This window comes from Ambystoma mexicanum, chromosome 2p, assembly GCF_040938575.1.
Source record: "Ambystoma mexicanum isolate Mex_15411 chromosome 2p, UKY_AmexF1_1, whole genome shotgun sequence".
NCBI classification, from domain to species: domain Eukaryota; kingdom Metazoa; phylum Chordata; class Amphibia; order Caudata; family Ambystomatidae; genus Ambystoma; species Ambystoma mexicanum.
Window position 1 is genome coordinate 1,116,354,512 of NC_090923.1, and position 22,025 is coordinate 1,116,376,536.

General features: G+C 46.1%; 1 protein-coding gene across 1 annotated transcript in view; it reads right to left on the reverse strand.

Annotated features, from left to right (window-relative positions):
- Positions 1-7,668: 7,668 nt before the first annotated feature.
- The window catches only part of LOC138567173 (transforming growth factor beta-2 proprotein-like), a 115,122-nt gene continuing 100,765 nt past the window's right edge, over positions 7,669-22,025 (reverse strand). The window contains exons 6-7 of the mRNA XM_069645143.1: positions 20,855-21,008; positions 7,669-14,313 (exon numbers count right to left, since the gene is read on the reverse strand). Of these exons, the coding sequence (XP_069501244.1) occupies positions 14,155-14,313; positions 20,855-21,008 (313 nt within the window). The 3' untranslated portion in view covers positions 7,669-14,154. The remainder of the gene's footprint in view (positions 14,314-20,854; positions 21,009-22,025) is intronic.

Genomic DNA, 22,025 nt, shown 5'->3' on the forward strand with positions numbered 1-22,025 from the left:
GAGCAATGAGGGTATCCTTAGGTGCCTTCATCCACTTGCTGTCTTGGTCACCAGTCTGCTCCTTATAATATAATGGCCCTCATTCTGAGTTTGGAGGTAGCCATGGCGCTATTAGCGCCATGGCTGCCTTCAAAATCGGTCCAACTCCGGTCTGGTGAAGGGAGTAATTACCGGTCCAGTCTGAGGTCGGCGGGACCAGTAATTCCCCATTCACCAGAGCCATTCCCCATTCCCATTTGAGCCCCCATAGGTCTCAATGGGAATGGGGAAAGCCGGCAATAACGGTACCGCAAATTGCCCCTGGTATCCCTTTGCGGGTCCCGTCCATAACACCTGGTAAAACCAGGCGTTAAGGGAGGACCCGCAAAGGGAGCTCGGAATAGGGCGCAAAGGGATTACCGGCACCGGTGCCATTACCGGTGCCCGGTATCCCTTTGCGCCCAGGTCCTAATGACCCCCAATGCCTTTATACGCGAGGCCTAAGATGCATCTGAGATAGTATTGGCTTCCAGGTTATACTTACTCTTCATGTGTTTATTAACATAATGCCAACATTTGCGCCAATCCATATCCCTTGAAGCAGTGAACAGTATCTGCCAGTTAGCATATTGTATGGACATTTTATGGGAGAGAACCCAATTTTTATATTTAGTGTGAGCGTGGCCATTAAGCTGGTGTCTCAGAGGTATCTTGATTACACATTTTCTGAAAAGAATGGCCTCTAGGACCCTCCAGGACGCAAACCTAATCACACACTCATTTCATAGGTCTTAGAGATGAATACCTGGTGTGATGAGGGTATTGTGAGGGGAGAGATATCTGCGATCCTGGCAATGCATGACGGCTCATCACGGTATCAGATAATAATATCCCCAACAAAAATATCGCCGTAAATATGGCCGTTTTGTTCGCCATAGGCAATATTTTTATTGGGGATATTAACATTAAAAAGTGATGCGGGGGTTGCGGAGGTTTCCCCCGCAGGGTCCATTGTGAATTTCGCCGCAAAAATATGGCAATATTTTTGTATGGTGATATTTTTGCGGCGAAATTATCACATGGAACCCTCGTCACACCCAATTCTCAAACAAAATACTCATGATAAACGAGTTCTGGAATGGGCCATACGTATGGGTCTATTTGGTCTCTGCTTAATGAGCGGGCGTTGCCAGGGGGGGATTACCCTGGAAATGTTATAAGAGTATCCCCTAAACCTAAAAGCGTATGTATCATTAATTATATAGTTATCTCTTATTCCTTGTTCTCACTTGAAGTTGATCTTTTTATCACCTTGTGGGAATTGAGTGACCATTTTCCAATGGTTCCTAGAATTCTGCTGACTGAACCATTTCAAACAAATGACATGATAGGCGCAGTGACCATTAGTAGCGGTTAGACTAGAGTTAGCTGGCACCCTACTAATATCGATAGAGTAAACACCATCCTGCCTCCTGTAGCACCAAGATTCCTTAGTCCTGACAGTTGGAGGCACCTGTGCAACATCATTAGTGATTCAATTGGCAGCACTTCCAACAACTCTGTCATGGCTCGACCCTCTACTGACTCCAATGGTAATCGCAGCCTGCTGGCCACACACCTTGTCATATCTAGAGGGATATTTGGATGGAATAGATTGAATATCTCTTTCGCTCTGAGACCGTTAAGAGCAGAGCAGTCTTTCTAAATCGAACTGTCATGCCCCTGCCGCAGACGAGAGCATGCCGCGGCTGCCAGGCAGGGCTAGACCCGAATACGGAAGACACAGCCGAATCGGGTAAGTGTGCGTGTTTGTGTGTTTGTATGTTGAGGGAGAATTTAGCATACATGATACCAAACGGAGGCTGAGGGGTGATTTACAGCATATTAGGCAGAACATTCATGAATGCACTGACTAGCTCATGGCAGTGAAGCAGAAGAAGGCCCTTTACTGCAAATGTTTGAGATCCCACCACAGGGAAAGAAAGGTCACAGAACAGTGGAAGCCCCTCATACTAGTGGCTACAGGCAAAATGATCTTCAAAGCTTCTGGAAGCTGGTGAACCCCCTTCCTCTACACAGTGCCTGTTGGGAGGCACCTCAACATTGGATTGGGCAATTTGATAAAATTAAAGCTAGACAATATGTAATTACTGATAGGTGGAACTATACTGGTGGAGTAGACTTGATTGTTGCAATTATCAAGACACATAATAACATGTGCGCTCTGGTCCAGACGGACTCTCCAATGCCCTTATCAAACTAAATCCATCACCACTGTTAGCCGTAGCGGTGACATTCCCCATCTTGGTTGGACAGCATAATAATACCGGTCCACAAGAAAGGTACCTGTAATAATCCTAAAAACATCTGCATACTAGATATGCTGGACGCCCCCTCCAAGATCTTTGTACGAGTACTAATAAAGTAATTGAATTACAGACACTCTGCCTGCCTATGTGGGCTTCAAGCAAGGGTGCATACTCGCTCTGACCTTGTTTATCTTATATCCTGCTGATCTACCACATAGTAATGCGATCTTTCCCCAAAGCTGGGCATGACTTTGCGCAGTGGCTGGGTTATGCGGGTGACCTTGTCTTGCTTGCCTACTGATGTGTCTGGGGCTGTGCTGAGTGCCATGCAAAGGTTGTATAATAAACATGAAGTGGTTGACTGCTGGAATTTAGATGGGTCTACCACGAAGGCTATAGATATGCAGATGGAAATAAGGCAGGGGTGCGTCCTGACCCCCAAGTTTATTTGCTTGTTCATAAATGAGGTTATAGAAGATTTACTTAATATCTCCACTGATACACCAAAGCTTGCCAATGATAGGTATCCAATCCTGTTATTCGTAGACAATGCTGTCTTGCTATCTCTCACACCCGCGGGGCTCAAGCAGCAATTTGAGATTTTTGAACAATTCTGTACAGTGAATGTTTTGTTAATAAATGTTTTAATAAAATAGACTGGTATTCAGGTGACATAGGGCCAAGAGGAAAATGGGGAAGGGCTTGGCCCTGGATGGCCAGGTAATTGATCAAGAGTGTAGTTAGGACCACCTTTGCCTAAGGGTTCCAGATGAATGAAAGTGGACTGCCCAGGTTGCCAGGGCAGGTGCGACCAAACAGAGGTATCGCGGTGCCTCGGGAAGATTTGCAGTGGATTATGGGGGCAGATCATGTAGCGTCATGCTGGAAGCATATCATTTACACGCCAGGCATGTGGCGCTGTATGGTGCTGAGGTCTGGGGTGCTAGTAACTGCACTAAACTTGCAGTGCTGGAAAACATGTTTATTAAATGCACCCTGGGTTTACCTAATTTTGCACCAAGTATGCCCGTTTATGTAGAAACAAATCCTCCTAGGATCAAAACAATATGTAAATCGAGACCTGCCTTCTTCTGGATCAGGATTTGGTCCACATTGAAGCTCAATATAGGGAAGCCCTTGTGAACGTACTTGTACATGTAAGAAAGGTCAGACTAACTGCTGGGACATGCCTAGTCTTATGGATGCTCTCGAAGTTGCTTATTAAAAAAGCTTATCAGACTAAGGGCCTCATTCGAGTTTGGAGGCAGCCATGGCGCTATTATTGCCATGGCTGACTCCAAAACCAGGTCCGGGTCCGGTCTGGTTGAATGGGGACTTACCAGAACATTACGACCTGTGCGGACCCGGTAAGTCCCCATTCAACCAACCATTCCCCATTCCCATTTGAGCCCCCATAGGGCTCAATGGGAATGGGGAAGGCGCTAATTACGGGCCCGCAAACAGCGGGCACGTTATTAGCGCCCTGGTCCCTTAGCGGGACCCGCAAAAGACGTCTGGTCAGACCACACATACTTTGTGGCTCCCGCTTAGGGACCTCGGAATTGGGTGGTAAGTGTTTAACGGCACCGGTCTCCTTACCAGTGACCGTTAACCCTTACTGCCCAACTCGGAATGAGGCCCTAAAACTGAAATTGAAGGTTTGAGTTTGGTCAACAGCTCTACTTCACTCAGGACATATTGGGCCGTTAAGCAATGTCCAGGATTTCAGACATACTTGGATGATATCATTCAGAAACCCATGAGAGCACTGTTCATTAAATTGTGACTTGGTATTTTGCCTTTAGCCGCCTTACAAAACAAATGGAACAGTGATTGCTCACCTTTTTTCATCATTGTATTTCAAAGAGAGAATGTCTCATTCAGTTCCTATTTATGTGTCCTCTGAATTTAGGAATGATGAAACTTTACTTGAAACCGCTATTTCCTGTCAGAAATATTAGACCCGCCCTGCAGGCTACGGACATTTGTTTTTCGCCTGGTGACAGACTGACAGTCTATGCAGAGGTGAGCTAACCTTTAAGGGCTTGGAGGAAAGGGAAGTGGAGCCTAGCTCAAGCCGGCATAAACTAGGCTTTTTACGTATCCATTTCACTATGACAGGACTGGATTTGCACATTTGCACACTTAATTTGCCAATGGATTGGTCTTGTAATATATAGAATGTTTTAAGTATGGTTTATTTGATGTGTGGAATTTGTATTGCCTGATGTGCTTTTTGATACATTTGCTGTGCACTGTGTTGTACTGTGCTTTTCTGGTTATGCCGAATAAAGCTGATTGAACTGAAATGATTACTTCAACCATGGAAACTGAGAAACAGTGCTCGGAATAGCCTGGTAAATCCTACCTGAGCAGCTAGTGGCACCACTGTCAGCCGATTGCCGGTAGACGAAGGACACAAGTGGTGTAGACATCCTACAGTCAATCCCACATGCAGCCCATGGCCATGCTTTAGGTGGGGGATGGAAAGTGCCTCCTACTCCCTGGACCTCAAGCAAACGGGCGTCTGCATCTCATGGCGTTGTTTATCAACTGCAACATAGCAAGCACAGTTCATAACCCTGCTATCTGCTTGACTGCCCCAATAACTGGATTGCAACTCAATACATACCAGTCAAATTCAACCTGGTCAACACACTAGAGGGTAGGGTTGGATCGAAAGTACAGAAGACCTTGGCTTTGTGGTGTTAGGAGGATTGAGACCACAAAACACCTGCTGTTGGACTCTGAAAGTTTGGATGTTGTCCGGAGGATGATGCAAAGGGCAGTAGGCAAGTGTGACACTAGTATTGGACATTTAAATTACAAATGGGCAGCATAGTTACGTGTAATGACATGCTAACGTATCACATGACAAACATGTGGCATACTAGCAAGGACATTTTATATATTTTAATCTTTTAGTTGAATTACCAATATGTTTTTATTTCCATATATATATATATATGGATAATATATTCTTGCAATATGGTTGGCATATGATGTATTTGAACAAACTGATACTATACCTTGCTTGTTGTGTTATATATAGAAAACCTAAACAGGCCGATGTATACTAAATAAATAAAAGAATAGTGGTTAGAAAGGCCTAGTCAAGGGAGGACTGTTTTGTGAGAATGAAGTTGTGTATTTGTATTTTTGTTTTGTATTTTCTTTTTCTTTTACTAAGCGCCTTAAGCCAAAGCACTGAACATAAAAATGAGGGACAATACAGTAAAAGTGAGGTCAGCAGTTAGGTCCAGGAAAGGATCACTCAGGAATGCTGAAGTAGATGGGAATTTTAAGGAAGCATGAAAGAGAGAGCAGACAGTGATAGATATAGAGAAAGCGGGAAGAGCATTCCAGTGAACGGGGGCAAGAAGTTCAAAAGATCGAAAACGAGACTGAGCACAGAGGCGACGGGAGCCAAAAGTCTGAACTGAGAGGAAGACTGAAGAGAGTGAGAGGGGGTGTAAAAGGATACGAGTTCAGCAAGGTAGCTAGGGGGAAGACCATTAAGTGATTTGAAGACAAGACAAAGAAAATGAAATTTAATTTGAGAGTGAAAGGGCAGCCAGCCAAGTGCTGCAAGAGAGGAAGAAATAGAGTCCCGATAATTGACAAGACACAATAGTCGTGCTGATGAGAGTTTGTATTATCACTTATTCTGACCTGCCCTGATCTTCAGGGTTTTATAATGCTGTCTAGGGGGGCGCTAGGGAGGGGGTTTGGAACGCAGGGCACAGCAAAAACGACACAGTGTACCGTTTCTTTTACAGACATAAATAAGCTTTGTAGTGTTCTGTGGTTGAAAACTTGGAATTAATAAAATACTTTTGATTAAAAAAGAAAGGCATAGCCTAGAAGGTGCTGGTTGCTGGGGATGGTCATGTCATCTGTGATGTCATCAGTGTGCTTGTGGGATGCGCAACAGGAGGGCTCAGAGTTAAGCTGGGCATAGCTTCCGACACTTGTCAGATTTCCATGGTTTTGCTGTGTTTATCCATCAGCTCAATCTCCCTCCCACTAACGTTTTTCCGTGCGATTGCAAGGATTTTATTGCGCAAGACCTTCCCACTTCACTGTCTGTTAAATAATGTTTTTTCACAGAATTGCAAGGGTTCTCTTGTGATAGATCTCACACCACCTCTAGTAGGCGTTTCCTTTTCATATCATCGCAGATGTCATATTCAGTATTATCAGTATGTTTCTAAGCTATGCACCATGGGATCGTTCCCCGTAACTGCTCTGTGGTCCGCTCACTATGGCCGGGTGCCACTTTGCGATAGTGGGGAACCAGGAAGAGCATGGGTGCGACTTTTGGTGTATTAGCACACGTTTTGATAAGAGATTTGTGTGACCCCCTCCCACCTTTGATCTTGTGAGAATTTACTCTGGAATTTCTGCGAGAATTGACCTCGATTTCTCACAGGAATGCGCAATGTTCTTATTCCAGTCACGCACTGCCAAAAACCATTCTGCAAAAATACCACCATTTTCACAAAAAGATGATAACGAATAGGAAGGAAAAAAACTATGCCTGACCCACCCCAAACTCTCTCACTTCCCACGTGCTGCTCTTTATGCCTCCCCACAGCTGCCCTAAAGGTAAGCATCCCCTCGACCCCCGCCACCCCATTATCATTTTAAGCGCATTGTGTGACCCGTTCTCCTGGAAATTCCTGCAAGAATGGGTGGCATTGATGGAAAAAAAAGGTGGCTTGTCATTTCTGAAAAGCCTCAGTTGCTGCGATGCACAATGAGGGATACATAAGAGATGTTGATGCTGAGGAAGACCCTGTTCTCCACACAAATTAAGAAATAACACCAAACCACCAAAAGGATCATCTGCATCGCTTTGTGCCCAACATATCTGAAGGAGATTCATCCACTGGTTTGGGCGGTGCACCTTTTTAATGAATGCACATGTTTGCCTATGGGAAACAGCCATTTTTTCAATGCTTCATCATTTTTAAACTGTTGCACAAATTGGCACCAAACCTTCCAAATGTGGTGGGCCCGATCCAGAAAACATCTTTAGAAAATGTCACTGAGATACACCAAACAAGTCAAAAGTTAATCGAGAAATATATATATATAAGAAGTTGCCTCGTACCACAGTATAAGGCTTTCGGAGTGCACTCCAGAAAACGAACCCACGTGGTGATTCCACACTGGACCCAGAGTTACAAGAGACCAGCAGTCCTCCAAAACGTCCAAAAATATTCTTTTAATGAAATGCCAAGGACAAAAGAGAAAGTGCGCGGACAACGTATATATTTCCTTCGTACCAAGTACGGAAAGCAGGAAAGCAGAATGCACTCCTGGGAGCAGCTGGGGATCAGGTGTCCTTTCAGCAAAAAGAGGTCATCAAAGCAAATCCAGGTCACACGAAAAATCTTTATTGGTAAATGTGGCTTGGAGAAAAAGAAACCCAGTAAAAAAAACGATGCGTTGCGCGGTATTCCAACCGTTTCATCACGTAAGTATGTATATATGTATATATATACGTATCAACTCAGCCCTTTCAGGCGTCAGAGGTTGCTTTGTCTTATATGGCCCTATTGCATACATAGCTTTATCAACCCAAGACAGACAGCTCTCAGTGATGCAGGCAGCTACACAGGTGTCTCTCCCTTACTGGGATTGCCATGGGGGTGCAGTCTAATAGCTATGTAGACATCAGTGCTGCTCTAAAAGGCAAAGGTGGTCTGACATGGAGCAAGAACGCATGCCTTCAGCGCATTGCCCAGTGGCTCGTAACGGGGGCTGAACTTCCAGGGGCGGCTACTAAGTGGTGCTGTGGCATTTGTGGCTTGTGGGCTAAAATTGTATATTCTGCTGCCACGTTTCAGGTGGAAGGGATTTTCATGCATTTTGTAAACCCACTAAAACATTGCTGGTGTTTGCTATGCATCCCTCCATCTAGTTCAAGGGTTCCCCGCCAAGATCATAGGGGATTTGTCACAAGCGTGCGCAAATCAAATGAAATAGGTTCTTCCCAAACAAATCATAAGCCAGGATGGTACCCTACTAAGTTTGATCAAGACCCTGTACCCTCAGAGACCCTTCCCTTGTCCAATATCTCTTTCATAGGATTTTGGTTCCTAGGCCTTCCTGGCTTCTGAAGTAAGTGTTCCAGATTGTACAGTTCAAAAGGGGTCTCGTCACCCCTTTCTGTCATTGTGGAATTTAAGAGGGGCCGAAGCCTTTGACTGTCTGGTCCTGCCAAGGGATAATCGGGCCTGCCAGAACCTTCCTGCCCTGGCTATCTAGGAGCTAGTTCTCTCTCCTCACTGGTAGTGTTTCTTCACTTCCTAGTGGTCTTATCTCTTCGTTCACCTGCCAGGATGTTAGGTGCCTGCTGTCACCACTGAGCCACCTGCTCCTTTGGGTGTTACCTCCTCTGAGGCAGCCTTTTCTCCCCCTGATTTCACACTTCCAACCGCCACCAAACTACCTTGACTACCACATTCACCTTCTGGCCACTTTTCCCCCCAATAAATGGATAGGAAAGTGGGGTAAGTGAATGGATGAGGATATGGAGAAAGTTGGGGGGCAGCGGGGGTCCCCCCCTGCATTTAAAAAAGAAAAGTGCATAAAAAAAGGTATTTCGGAAATTCGAATAGCCGCGTTACTTTGTATTCGGCATTTCAGCGTAGAACCCGTTCTTCCTCCTCCTTTGTATAACTCTGACAAAGATGTGACACACAGCAGGTGATATATAAATATCTCTCTTTTTTGATTAAACAATAAAAATAAAAAATAAAATATATATATGTTAATGTTAAAGGACATTTGTACCACGCACTATCACCACCGAAGTGGTAAATATATAATACAGGGACTGGGCTTGCACGCAGAGACCAGCCTCCCTTCTCTTCCCTTCCTCATTCTGCCTCAATTGGGCCCTCTGTCCTAAAATGTGGTAAGAGCAATTTTATCCTTACATGAAAATCCTGGGGCAGTCCAAATGCATATATCTGGCTCATGGCTACAAACACAAAACAGACACAGGTATCAAATATAAAGCTCTGTGGTCATTCGTTTGTTGCTAAAATTCCTTTTGATTGGGGTATTTCGAAAGAGTAACACACCAGTCTTCCAGCCTGTGCTTCTTTACATGCCATCAGAAAAGAATGCATACGATTATGTTAGGTTTTGCTTATGTGCTTTGCCCAGTGAGACAAGCGCAATATACACAGTAAATCATCATTCAAAATGAGCAGTGAACAGTTTTAGAAAGAGCCAGTTTACAATGTTAGTAAAACGAAATAGGTTCCTTTTTAAATAGCTTCTTTAGATGAAAAGGCACAGCAATTCCTCTTTCAAAATGTCCTTCCTTCTTGGTAAGGTTTGCTGCGAGTTTCGAAACAATGATCTGTGTCTTCTGTGAACACCAAGGCAATGTTTAATTTTGCATAATGGCCACTGATTGATTGTACGAACACTAATAACAAAATAGTAATAACATACTAGGAAATAACAAACTTAGCTAGGCCCTGCAGCCTGGTATTCTGGTCCCTTACAACGTTGTGTAACCTGAGCACCCTCCGCAGAGCTGAATCCCCTTCACCTACCCCTATGCGAACAATGTGCCCTCAGTGTGATGGCATCATTCCGGCAGGGCACACAAGATACCAATGGTCGTCGCCCAATACCAGGCTGGCCCCCACCTCGGGGGATGCCTCTGTTACTTTTGCTCCCATTTTAACAATAAAAAAAACAATACTGGTCCCTCCACCATCCTTCAAGATATCTGTGTTGGTTCTCTGGTCGCGCTGTCATCAAATATTGCTGAAGTGGTTCTAGCAAATGTGCACCGGCAACGAAGAGAGAAAAAAGGCACTTGGAGAATGAGAGAGAAAGAGAGAAAGAGGGAGGGAAAGAGCAAAAGCAGTAGATTGCATATGCTACCTCTGGAAAAGCCGTTATATAGGTGTTTCTGCTAGGCACTGTGCATGGTTTGTCTGTATCGGAAACAAGGGTCATCCTACGTAAGGTTAAAGAACTAGTACACTGCGAGGATATGATGACCTGATAGGGATCTGTAGTATTGATTTCTTGGATTCCCATGATCAATTTGTGAGACATGGAAGAGAACCAACTCTATGTGATATGGGAGATCTCTGGGTGATATAAGGGGTCAACTATAAGTGATATGGAAGTTCAGTACAGATAATGATATAGGAAAGCCAACTACCGGAAATGTGGGAAGGACCAACTATCGGTGATACTGGGATGCTACAAATATAGGGGTGATAGGAAGAAAACAACTTTACAATACAGGGCAAGGAACCAACGACGGGGCTAGGCAAACCAACCCACCATGGGTGGCGTGTGGAGGAACCATTTATATGGGGTTTGTGAGAAAACTAACTACAGATAATATGTACAGATAATGTGTGAAGGAAATCAATGAATAGAGGCATGGCAAGAATCAAACTATGAAATGGGAAGGACACGGCATGGATGACACTTTTGGAGAACCAACTGCAGGGGAAATGGTATAACCAAAGCAAGGAAGACATGGGGAGAAATCTACTGCAGGTGATAATGGAGGAATCAGCTAGATGCTTAATGGGAACGAACCAACTATGGGAGATGAAGGGAGGAACCGACGCCATGCTATATATGTAAAAGAAGGAAGTATCGGAACATATGGTGTGGCCCCTCCCCCGTGTGTGGTAAAGGGCGAACCAATTTGCTCCAAGAGCTGAAAGATATGCTCTTCATCAAGTCCCGTGGCCTAAGACACCAGGGCTCTGAGGGCTTCCCTGTATATTGAAATAACAAAATACAAAGAAAGACCATGCGAGAAAGAAAGGGTTAAGCCCAAATCTCATGCAAAATGGACATTCAAATTGGACTTTGCTCATATAATAAATGCAATTCAAAAACTGAATGTCTCACTCAATGTCTCACGAGCTCCAGGCCCAGATGGCCTATCAAATTTCATCATTAAAAGAAATCCTCAAATCTGGGCAACATTCGCCGCAAACATTTTCGAATTTATAGACCATACAAATTAGATACCAAGAACATGGCAACTGGCGATATACTATAATACTGATTTTCAAGCAGGGATCCACAAAAGAACCAGGAAATTATCGGCCAATTGCCCTGCTCGATCCTCTAGGGAAAATGTTTGCCAACATGCTTCTCACAAAGCTTAACAACTGGGCCATCAAATCAAAAAGACAAGCTATCAGACAAACTGTCTATGTAAAACAGGTAGGCACGAACATCAACCTACTCCTTTTGAATCTGATGAAGCAAGAAGCAATAAAAAGCAAAACTCAAATTTACGCAGCTTTTGTCGATCTCCATCTCGCGTTCAACAGGATAAACAGATACATCCTATTGGACAAACTCTCGAAGTGGGGCTGCCCAAGCGAAGTACTAGAGCCAATAAAGCTGCTCTATTCCAACAGCAACATACAGCTACGAATGTCCAAAGAAGGCCTAGTAACACAGCTGATTCAAACCTGGCATGGTCTCAAGCAAGGGTGCCCGCTGGCTGCCGCTTTATTTAACCTATTCACTTCAGACTTCGAAGAAAATATATACATACCAACTATGAATCCCTCAAAACTGAACGGAACTATCCTCTCGTCCATGATGTATTCCGACGATATTGTGATTCTGGCAAAAACTCCTAGAGGTTTACAAATCGCACTGAACAACTTGCAAAACTGCATGACGCAGAATTAACTTGAAATAAATGTCAATAAAACCAAAATCATGACATTGACTCAGGAACATGGCAAGAGAAAGAACCAACATTCATTTTTTCTTCAGAAACAAAAAATCGACCAAGTCCAAACCATCAAATATCTTCGGGTATGGATCAACCAATCTCAAGTACAGCAGAACTGGGCAGAACACCTAAAATCCAAAGCCCACTCCTTGGCACGACAAGGGCTCTTCCTCCACAAGAAATTTGGCAAATTCTCTCTTAAAACAGTGATATCATTCTACAGGCAGAAGGTGGCAGCAATTCTGACCTACGGTGGTGAGACTATGATTAATAGCAATCCTCAAATCTGGCAAACTGGAGGGAATTTTTGGGAGAACGGTGTTATCTTTACCACCATCCATGCCCATGCCACGTATCAGACATGAACTGGCCCTACAATCGTTACAATCTATCATAACATGGAAGCAACTTGATCTCTCCGGGAAACTGAATACGACGATCTCATATCCGCGTTAGATATACTTTGCACAAAACAACAAACGACTACCGGGACTGCCCTAATAATATGGAAAAGCATCATAGATACTAAGAGAATTGAAAGAGACATATCCTTTGCAATGCTTATCCAGAGGCCCAAAAAAGCCAAAATACTCCTAGCAAGAACCGAATGGACAACGACACAACATCTCAAAAGCCAATACAAGCTCGACTTACCATGTGAAGGTGAAGTAAGAGCCTTAAACCAGCTTCCTCATTACCTTAACTTATTGCCAGACCGCAAGATTCATGACACTTTTCTGAGACTGCGATTAAACATACTTCCAACTCAAGAAAATCATGGGAATAAGAAACCGGACACAAGGATCTGAACAGTTTTGCAGATTTTGCAAAAACACAGACATAATCGAAAGCATCTATCACATAATAATGCAATGCCCAGCCTTGACGCAGAAGTGCCTCTTGTTTAGCAAAATGTACCTCAAACCTAAAACACAGCTAAATGAAAGTGAACGATGGTCACAAATCTTGATGGGGAATAATAGAAAACTGGTAACGACCATCATACGATTCTGGTTAGACATCAATGACATAATGAATGCCTAACGGAAAAACCTCTACAGATACAAACAAGAACAGGAAAGAAATACTTTTAACCTATGAGTAAAGAACAATAGGCTATATGTGAATGGACCAAACAAATGTGGGAAGAAACCCACCACGGACTACAATTACAGTACTATGCGGAAACCAATCATGAATGATATGGTGTGTAGCCAACTATACAAGACATGGGACTGTGCAAAATACAGGTGATAAGGGCATGAATCTATTGCAGGTGATATAGGAAGCACCCACTAATAAGAGACCTTGGGAGGGTTTGCCTACATTGATAATATGTGGATTAATTAACTTTTGGTGATAAGGCAAGCACCCTAATCTAGATGATATGGGACAGCTCACTAAACCTTATTTGAGAAGGATCCATCTATGGGAGATATGGAAGAACAAAGTAGACTTGGAGGAGCCAACTATAGGACACTGTGCAATACAATAATATGGGAGATATGGGGAAGGAGCAACTATGGGATATAAAGGAATTAACTGAGTATATCAGATGCAGACTGGGTTAGAACAAACTCTAAGCGACAGGGAAGGTGCCAGCTCCATTAGACATCAAAAGGGTCAATTAATGGAGAAAGATCAACTCTAAGAGATCTAGGGAAGAACCAACTACAGGTGATCAAAAGGGGTGAACTCTAAGAGATATGGAGAGTGTAACAACTAACAGTGAAAGGCAGAAAAGGCAGCTCTGTGAGGTACAGGGAGGAGACAACTGCACTGGAAAAGGAGAAGGCCTAGCTCAGAGAGTCCAACATTGAGGAATACAGGGTTGTAATAATGTTTAGACATGTTAGAAGGTAGCCACAAAAGAACAGGGATCACAGGTATCATATGCACCTTTGACAACCCGAAGAAATTAATGGAGTGAGGGTGGTCCAAGAATATCGTCAACCATCATCTGCAGATCATCCTGAAATGCCATCCACCAGTGCTGCATCTCCTGCTCAGGATCCTCCTTTCCCTGACAGTGCAGGATTTTCTCACGGCAAGCAACAACAGTTATTACCCTATCGATAGAGGGCACTTGGAGCTCATCAAGTCCAGCTATCGGCACTTGCATGATTTCACCACCATGTTGGACAGTTGCTCCACCTTGGGGGTGCGGCCTAAATAGTAGATGATAGTGAGGGGCTCCAGATCTTGAGGCACACAGCATGGTGATGCAGAGGCATCAGGGTTCAGCTTGTTGTACAGGGGCAGCACCTACAGTTCAGAAGAAAAGAGAAAAGGGTTTATTCTGGAAGAACTGGCATCAGGCAAGAATGCAGAACAATCAATCACTTCCTTAGGAAAGTCCACCTCCATCTACTGCAACCTCTGTGTAAATGCAGGATCCGATGGGCAAGGTCTGGAATGGTCCAATCTGCAGACATGCAAGATATTGAAAAGGATCAGGAACATATCCCTCCCAGGCACTTCCATATAGAGGCCCATTGTTGAATTGGCAGAGGCTGGACTAATTTCCAGAGTGACCATTAGCTCAGAGAGAGCATGGGTAGCATCTCAGCCAAGAAGTGATCCCTCGTGCGAGAGACCATAGATTGAATGCTAATGGTGTTTGGGCTGCTCTATCACCCACTGAAGGAGATCCCTGTCTCATTCATGGCCTGTAGTGGTGCCGGTGACCCTCATACCTGGGCCTTGATAATATCTTTCTATACCAGGCCACAAACATTACTGTGCATCAAACCTGGAATGAAATCAAGATCGCTATTCTCTGTTCTATACACTTATGCCGTTTTTATTTGACACAGTTCCAGGCAATCCTATCCAAAAACACCACGGAGTGAATCAACATGTTATTTTGTTTTGTGTCCCTACTGTAGGCGCTGCTGGTTCTGGACAGATGTCTTGCTCGCCTCACCCGTGATCACTGATTTCGGCATCTTAGAATGTACCGATGCACCAGGACAAGTAACCTCAGCGTGCTCCTTTATCTGAGCCCCCCCACCCCCAGCCCCAGGTTTCTGATCCTAGGAAACATGGCTTCATGAGCCCCTATACTACATAGGGTGCTATTAGAATTAAATGGAAGTGGGTCTGCACATGAAGTAGGTCCGAGTCGGTGAGTTCGGGTAAGTCTTCGCTATCAGGTAAGTAGGAGAGGTGCAGAGAAGGCGATGCCCCCCACACAGGCCACTTCTAACTGTCATTGAGAGAACAGCTAGGTTACAAGGCACCCCACACAACACCAAGGGGGAAGCACAGGAGTCGGGAGACAGAAACAGACTCCCAGGCACACGGTTCCATGTCTTAAAATTGCTAGAAAAATGGGCGTGAATGCAAAATATCGCGGCAAAAATGCTGTGGTTTTGCCGCCACAATCATGTAAAGGGTGCAGGGGACACCCCTGCAACCCCCAGACCCACTATACCATTTAAGAGGAGCAGGGAACACCCCCGCGAATTCCTGCTCCCTTTAAATGGTATTATGGGGAACACCATTACCGGTCGAAACCACAGCATTTTTGCCGAGATTTTTTTTTCCACGCAACATTTTTGCCATGATTTTATTACCTGATACCCAGGCACACAGTCAAGATGGAGTCGGGAGAGAGACATTGCTTGAGTGTGTCTCACCTCTTCCAAATATTGTTCCGAAGACAAAGAAGATGGAAGCAAAAAGGTGATGATCCAATTGTCATTATGTACTGGGTACCGGTGATCCTCCGGCCCAGCAGCGTGGCCATCCTTCTCTGTGTATACCTCAGAGATGAGTGGAGTTTGAGTTACCTTAACATCTTGAGCCATATGGAGATTCTGATTTTGCCTGGAGCCTTCTCCGACCAGCATCTCTGGTGAGAGGTAGGCCCGGGATCAGAGGAAATCTGTAAAAGACTCATGAATGCGATGTTGCAATCCATTGCCCACCTGTGTCCAACATTTTGGATAACTCTGTGATAAAATGGAAGGCATCCCAGTGGAAGAGGCAAAACGATGCAGAGGACAGGAGTAAAAGAGAGCCAAGAAGCTAACACAAAAGAATGCAGAAGGGCATAAGACAGAAGGTGATGGAGCAGGATTGGGAAGGAGGCGTGGAAAACATGCCATCAGTCACAGCAGCAGAAAACTTGTGGCCAATCACGGTCTTTGTTTCTCTCCTCTTTATCGTTGCTGCTGCTTTCTGGTCAGTGGACGGTCTTTGGGTGGGTCTGGCTAGCATTGTGGAGGATCGCGGGTGCTATTGGGCAGTGGGGTTCTCGCTGAGATGCTCTCACAATTTGAATGGCAGCTTCAACGTACAAGTGCAAAGTACTGTTTTATCAATGTGCCCACAAAAAGCTCCATCTCCCAATTGGCTTGTAGGCTTGTAGGCAGTGAGGTTCTATCATTCTGTGATGCAAACCTACATGTGCTGAAAGCAGGGACTAGTCATTGAGGAGAACCATCTCTGGTTCCGGAAGCACCTCAAGACCTTGCTCTTTGCTTCTGCCTTCGCTCTCCCTCTTCCCTGCTGATCTGTCTGCTTGGCACAGTGCAGCTGGTTTACCCTCTGATTTCGGGCCCAGGTCCATGCCCAACCAGCCACTCACCCGCACTGCCCCTGACAACCCTTGCACTTGAGTCTGTATCTGTTACCCTACAGTCCCCTTACCTGCACTTACCAGACACCCCTTGTCTGCGCTCAAAACCTGCACTTGCCACCTTGCTGGCTGCTCTACCTTTTTGTATTGTTGTATCCCTTGCTCAGCACTTTCCACGCCTCCCATCTCCCTTGCACTTTCCTCCCTTCCCTCTCCCCTGCACTTGCACGTTCTCAAAGTCACTGGGCCTAGTAGGATTGTTGTTTTGTCTTCCGTTGTTCGCCTCCCTTGCCTCGTTGCGCTCTGAAACACTTGTGTATGAGCGCGATACAAATAAAATATCATATCATATCATATCATAGATAATCACCAAGATTTGTTGCCCTCTTGGGAGGTAACAATCAACACACGTTTTGCCAGGCAGCCAGCAATGGTGGAATGCTGACAAATGGGGCAAAGGGGCGTGGTTGAGATGTGGCCTGAGAGAGTGTGCTCTGCCTTGTAATCTGTTCTACCATGCCGTCCATGATTTTGTTCCAGCAGTGTCGCCTTCATCATGACGAGTCGACTATCTGATGACCTTCATCCGCCAAATCGTCAGGAAGCTGCCAGAACCTTCCTAGTGCTCTCATGCCTATGTTCTTGAGTGGGATAACATCTTGTCTTCTATTGCAACCGAGAGCTCCTAGTGAACCTTACCGCAGAACATGTGCCCCTGGCATGGGTCTGGTAGAAACTAACCCAGCAGCTTACTATTTTCTGACTAGCCTCTGCCCACATGCAAATGTAGATGTCACGCGCATGGTGGTAGCTTGATAGACATCTCTAGTATGTGTTGCACTATGAAGCCACTCTAGGTTTTCTGAATTGAGGGTTTCTTTTGGGGTTTTTGGTCTTTCACGGTTGGAACAGTAGTTGGTGTGGTTTGTTCCAGCCGATTCCTAGCAAACATTTTATTGGAGGTGTTGTACTAAAAGCATCCATCATTCAACTCTTGCCAGAGGTACTGATTGTGGACGGTTACATATGTCGGTGACAGGCTTGTGGTTAGGGTGGTGCAGAATGATGACCCGTTAAATACAACTGGAAACAGCTTTACATAATAACCAGTGCTGGCCACTCCGTATGAAGGCGTGACTGATGTAGGCTACTGAGCCGCAGACCCCTGGCTGCCCACCTGCATGAGAGTCACTCTGCATCAACAATCGGCACGCCAGTTCATTTTGCGTCTAGGCATGCCGGCGTGGTATGCTCTTTGAGACGACATTTCCACTTGTTGCACGTGCATTGGTGGATGTTGGTTCACACCCAGTTGGCTTGAGCCTATTTGGGCTTTCGAAGGGGGTGTGTGAAAGGGGTGGCATCTGGCCTTCAGAAAAGATCAAGAGGGGCAAACACCACTGCAATCAGGCTTATAGGGGGGGACTAAAACCTGAGGGCACCATTCAAAGGGGAAGATGCAACAGCTGGCTCTGGATCCCAATTTGGGGAAATGGTAAGGGAGTGGCACAGGAAGAAACACAGGGGGCCTCATTACGACCCTGGCGGTAACGGTGATGTAAAAGGGGCCGGCGACGTTAACCCCGTACCGCCTCATTACGAGGTCTCCTCGCGGGACCCGGTAAGTAACGCCTGGTCAAACCAGGCGTGCTTACCGGGTCCCGCGAGGGGAAGAGGGAGCAAACAACGGGCCAACTCGTAATGGCCCGTTGTTTGTTCCCTCTCCCATTCCCATTCAGCCCTATGGGGGCTGAATGGGAATGGGGAAGGACCGGGTCTGGGTCCTTGGAGGGAGGAATTACCGGAATGGCCCGGTAATTCCTCATTCTGTGGACCCGGACGCGATTTCGGCAGCAGCCACGCCAATAGCGGCATGGCTACCGCCGAGGTCGTAATGAGGGCCAGGGTTTTAAAGTTAGAAAGCAGTTCTGGCATTGAGTAGTCTTCTAAACCACGATGCAACCGTTCCCTGCAAAGGCTCAGCACAGCAAATCCCCAACTGTCTCCCTCTCGATAGTCACAGGTCTTAGAGCCATGCTTTCTGGCATTGCTGGAAGCAGAAGTGGGGACCCTGGGCACTCCATAAAGATACGGCCAACAGGCACAGGCTAACCACAGGCCTCTTACCCAAAAGGTACAGGAACACTTGCTTTATCTCACCAAACTGCTCCTCCCCTCTCTCCCCCTGCTCTCTTTTCTGGCTCTTATCTCTCTCTCCAAGAGACCACCCCTCTGGACAGAGCCACCGCAGCTTCTCAAACACTCAAGCCTATTTGAGATCTACATTACACAAGGCCTGGTACCTCCTAATTTGCCTGGCTGTTGCAGGGCAAATATGTATCCTTTCCTGAAACTGAAAGCAGAGAGCCACTCACACAGATGCTTTATTTCTCACTTGCCCATTTAAACCGACCCTCATTTCTGTTCCAGGGCTAAGCAAGCAGACTGAATGTTAACCTACAACTGCCATATTCCACCGGACTTGCTAGCAACTCCCAAAGGGTGGTTCTACATAGACAGAAACAGGGCATGCGTATCAGTCAGGACTCTGACAAGCCAACCAGTAATGGAAACCCGGAGGCGTGGTTGGGATGTGGCGTCTACCACAGTGTTGATAGTGGTGGTAAGGCCGTACAGGCATTCGTCGTCCTGCTGGTGTCGACAGCCGCTGGTTATGGGATGAGGTCAGCTGGTAATGTTTGACTGGATTCCCCATGCAGGCTCCGCCATAGGCATGTTTAGTTATCTCTGCAGCTGCTGGCTGACTGGCATCCTGAAGGAAATCAATGCAGATTGCTGCACTGTTGGATGTGTTGGAGACACTCGTCCATGTAATGATTCGGGCCGCCACAGCGGTTGCATGTGTGGAGTCTCGATCAAGATGAGGCTTTTAACACATGTTTCAGGCTATGTGTGGGGCATGTTACTCAGTTACATATTGCTGCCGTAGCAGGAGTGTGGGCCTCATTCCAAGTCTGGCAGTCCTGAAATAAGTGTGTCGGTAGCAACGTACCGTCAGACTACGAGAATGCCTGCAGGGGCCGGTGTTCCCGGTAGGTCTGACCACCAGTAGCTCCGACAGGTTACCGCCAACCTCGCAATGAGGCCCAGTGTCTCTGTGATGACAATTGTGCCTTGTCGATGGCTCAATACAGCCCTACTGAGGGGGGCCAGCTCCCTCTGGCAGAAGCCCACCTCAGTGACAGTGTAGTGATACATACATTGCACAGACATAGGGACGGCTGGCCATGGTATTGTGTAGATGAGTCTGGCTAAGATGGACGCTCCGTTTTTATTTATATTCGCAGGCGCGTACCTTATATCACATGTGGGAACAATAACGAGGGTATATGGGAAGAAGGTAACAGCAGAAGGAAAGAAGAAACAGGAACAAGAGAACGAGGAATCAACAGGAGAGAGAAAGGATGAGGGGATATGTTAGGGAAGGAGGGCGAAGAAGCTGAGTGAAGGGAATGGGAGCGATAGAATGAGGTAATAGGAGCAGGATGGGATTTATGAGATAACGGATAATCACGAACATCCTTGCTAAGCTGTATAACACAATAGCCTGCTACCCATAAATCCCCAGCCAATATCTTAGGCTAGGAGAGAATCAGTCAATGATCAGCTCACCTCAGGCACCAGGTGAGCCCTGGGTGTAGAGAAATCCCTCTGAAAGCCCCAGCACCTCCTATCATCCAGTCTCTACAAAGGAGCAGGGCGCATTATCTTCTGGCCCATTGGAATTCCTCCGGCCCTAGGGACATGGATCGCTAAAGAAGGTGGTAGGGCCGGCGCATCTGTGCAACACCTGTCTTACCACCTTGTCATGCTTCTCTGCGCCATCTCAAACTAACACATGACTTAATGCCAGGATGGATTTTCATGCTGGTATCAAACCACTCGATTCCTATGGAACCCGCCCGGCTTTTATACCTTATAAAAGCTGGTGGTTTCCATTAAAATAATTGTAAATACTACCTGAAATTTGTAATTGTGGAAGGCCTTCTCACTTTTCCACAAACGTGAGGGAAAAGTTGAACATTGCAGGTAGGGGATCTTTTACACAGAAGTGCAACTGGGCGCAGTCCCATTCAGTGCAATTGCCGTTCTCTAAAGGGCCCCACCCCCACAAGACATTGCACCCATCTTTCCTACATTACAAGTCCTGTAATAGCAGCCTGGTCCTCCCGGTCAGATGGCATTCGACCCAGCGCTCACCATGTTGTACTGAGTGTCTGCACTCCAGAGATAAGGGCACTTCCCGGCACAGAAGTTGGCTTTGTAGCCTCGGGGCTCGTAGATCCATTTCCAGTCCAGGTCCTTCCGAAAGTCAATGTACAGGGAGCGGAGGCAGCACCCCTGGTCTGTGTTCCTGTGAGGAGACAAAAATGGACATGGTCATCTCAAAGGCGATCTGAGGAAGGGGTCCTGATGCCTTGGGGAAAACAGGCACCTTGTTTGTACAAGATGCTAAGCTCCAGCAGACGGCACCTGTATCTTCCCATTGGGACATGGCCTCTCCTACAGCTGTTCCCTTAATGCCTCATGCAGGCCAGCAGCACCTGACGGGAGACACCACACTCCCCTACCCCAGTAGCTTATCAGAAATCTGTCCTGCAGCCCACATCTGTGGCTGCCAATGCACATGTATAAAGTCACCAGTTTCCTACAGACCAATGTCCATGGATCTCGCAAAGGCACTGGTCCGAAACCCTTCTGCTGCCAGTAGACCAAGTGAGGAAGATCCTACATCACCAGCGCCCCTCTTAGTTTATCTACTCATGCATCACCAATCCCCTTACTACTATATCTACTCTTGCATCACCAACCCTCTTCCTACTATACCTACTCCTGCATCACCAACCCTCTTCCTACTATACCTACTCCTGCATCACCAACCCTCTTCCTACTATACCTACTCCTGCATCACCAACCCTCTTCCTACTATACCTACTCCTGCATCACCAACCCTCTTCCTACTATACCTACTCCTGCATCACCAACCCTCTTCCTACTATACCTACTCCTGCATCACCAACCCTCTTCCTTCTATGTCTCGGACGTGTCTTCTCCATATGCGGAGGTTGAACGTGTGTGCAGCCCTTTTAAAAAGGGCCCATTTCCTGACCCCACACTAGGAATCCCCTAGCTAGTCCCATTTATTTTGCTGAAGGCAGTGCGCCATGTTGAGCACGCTGCAGTATTACTCTCTTTTTCAATGGACCTGTACTGTTGGGCTGTTGGGTCGCTGTCCTGGGCTCTCTTATACCGCATCACTGCTTTCATCACAGGGATTTCATTCAGAAGGTGACCCACAAAGTTAGTGACTGCACTGCTTTGGTGCAAGTCATCATAGTCCATTCAGCGGAATTTTCAAGTCCCTCAAAGG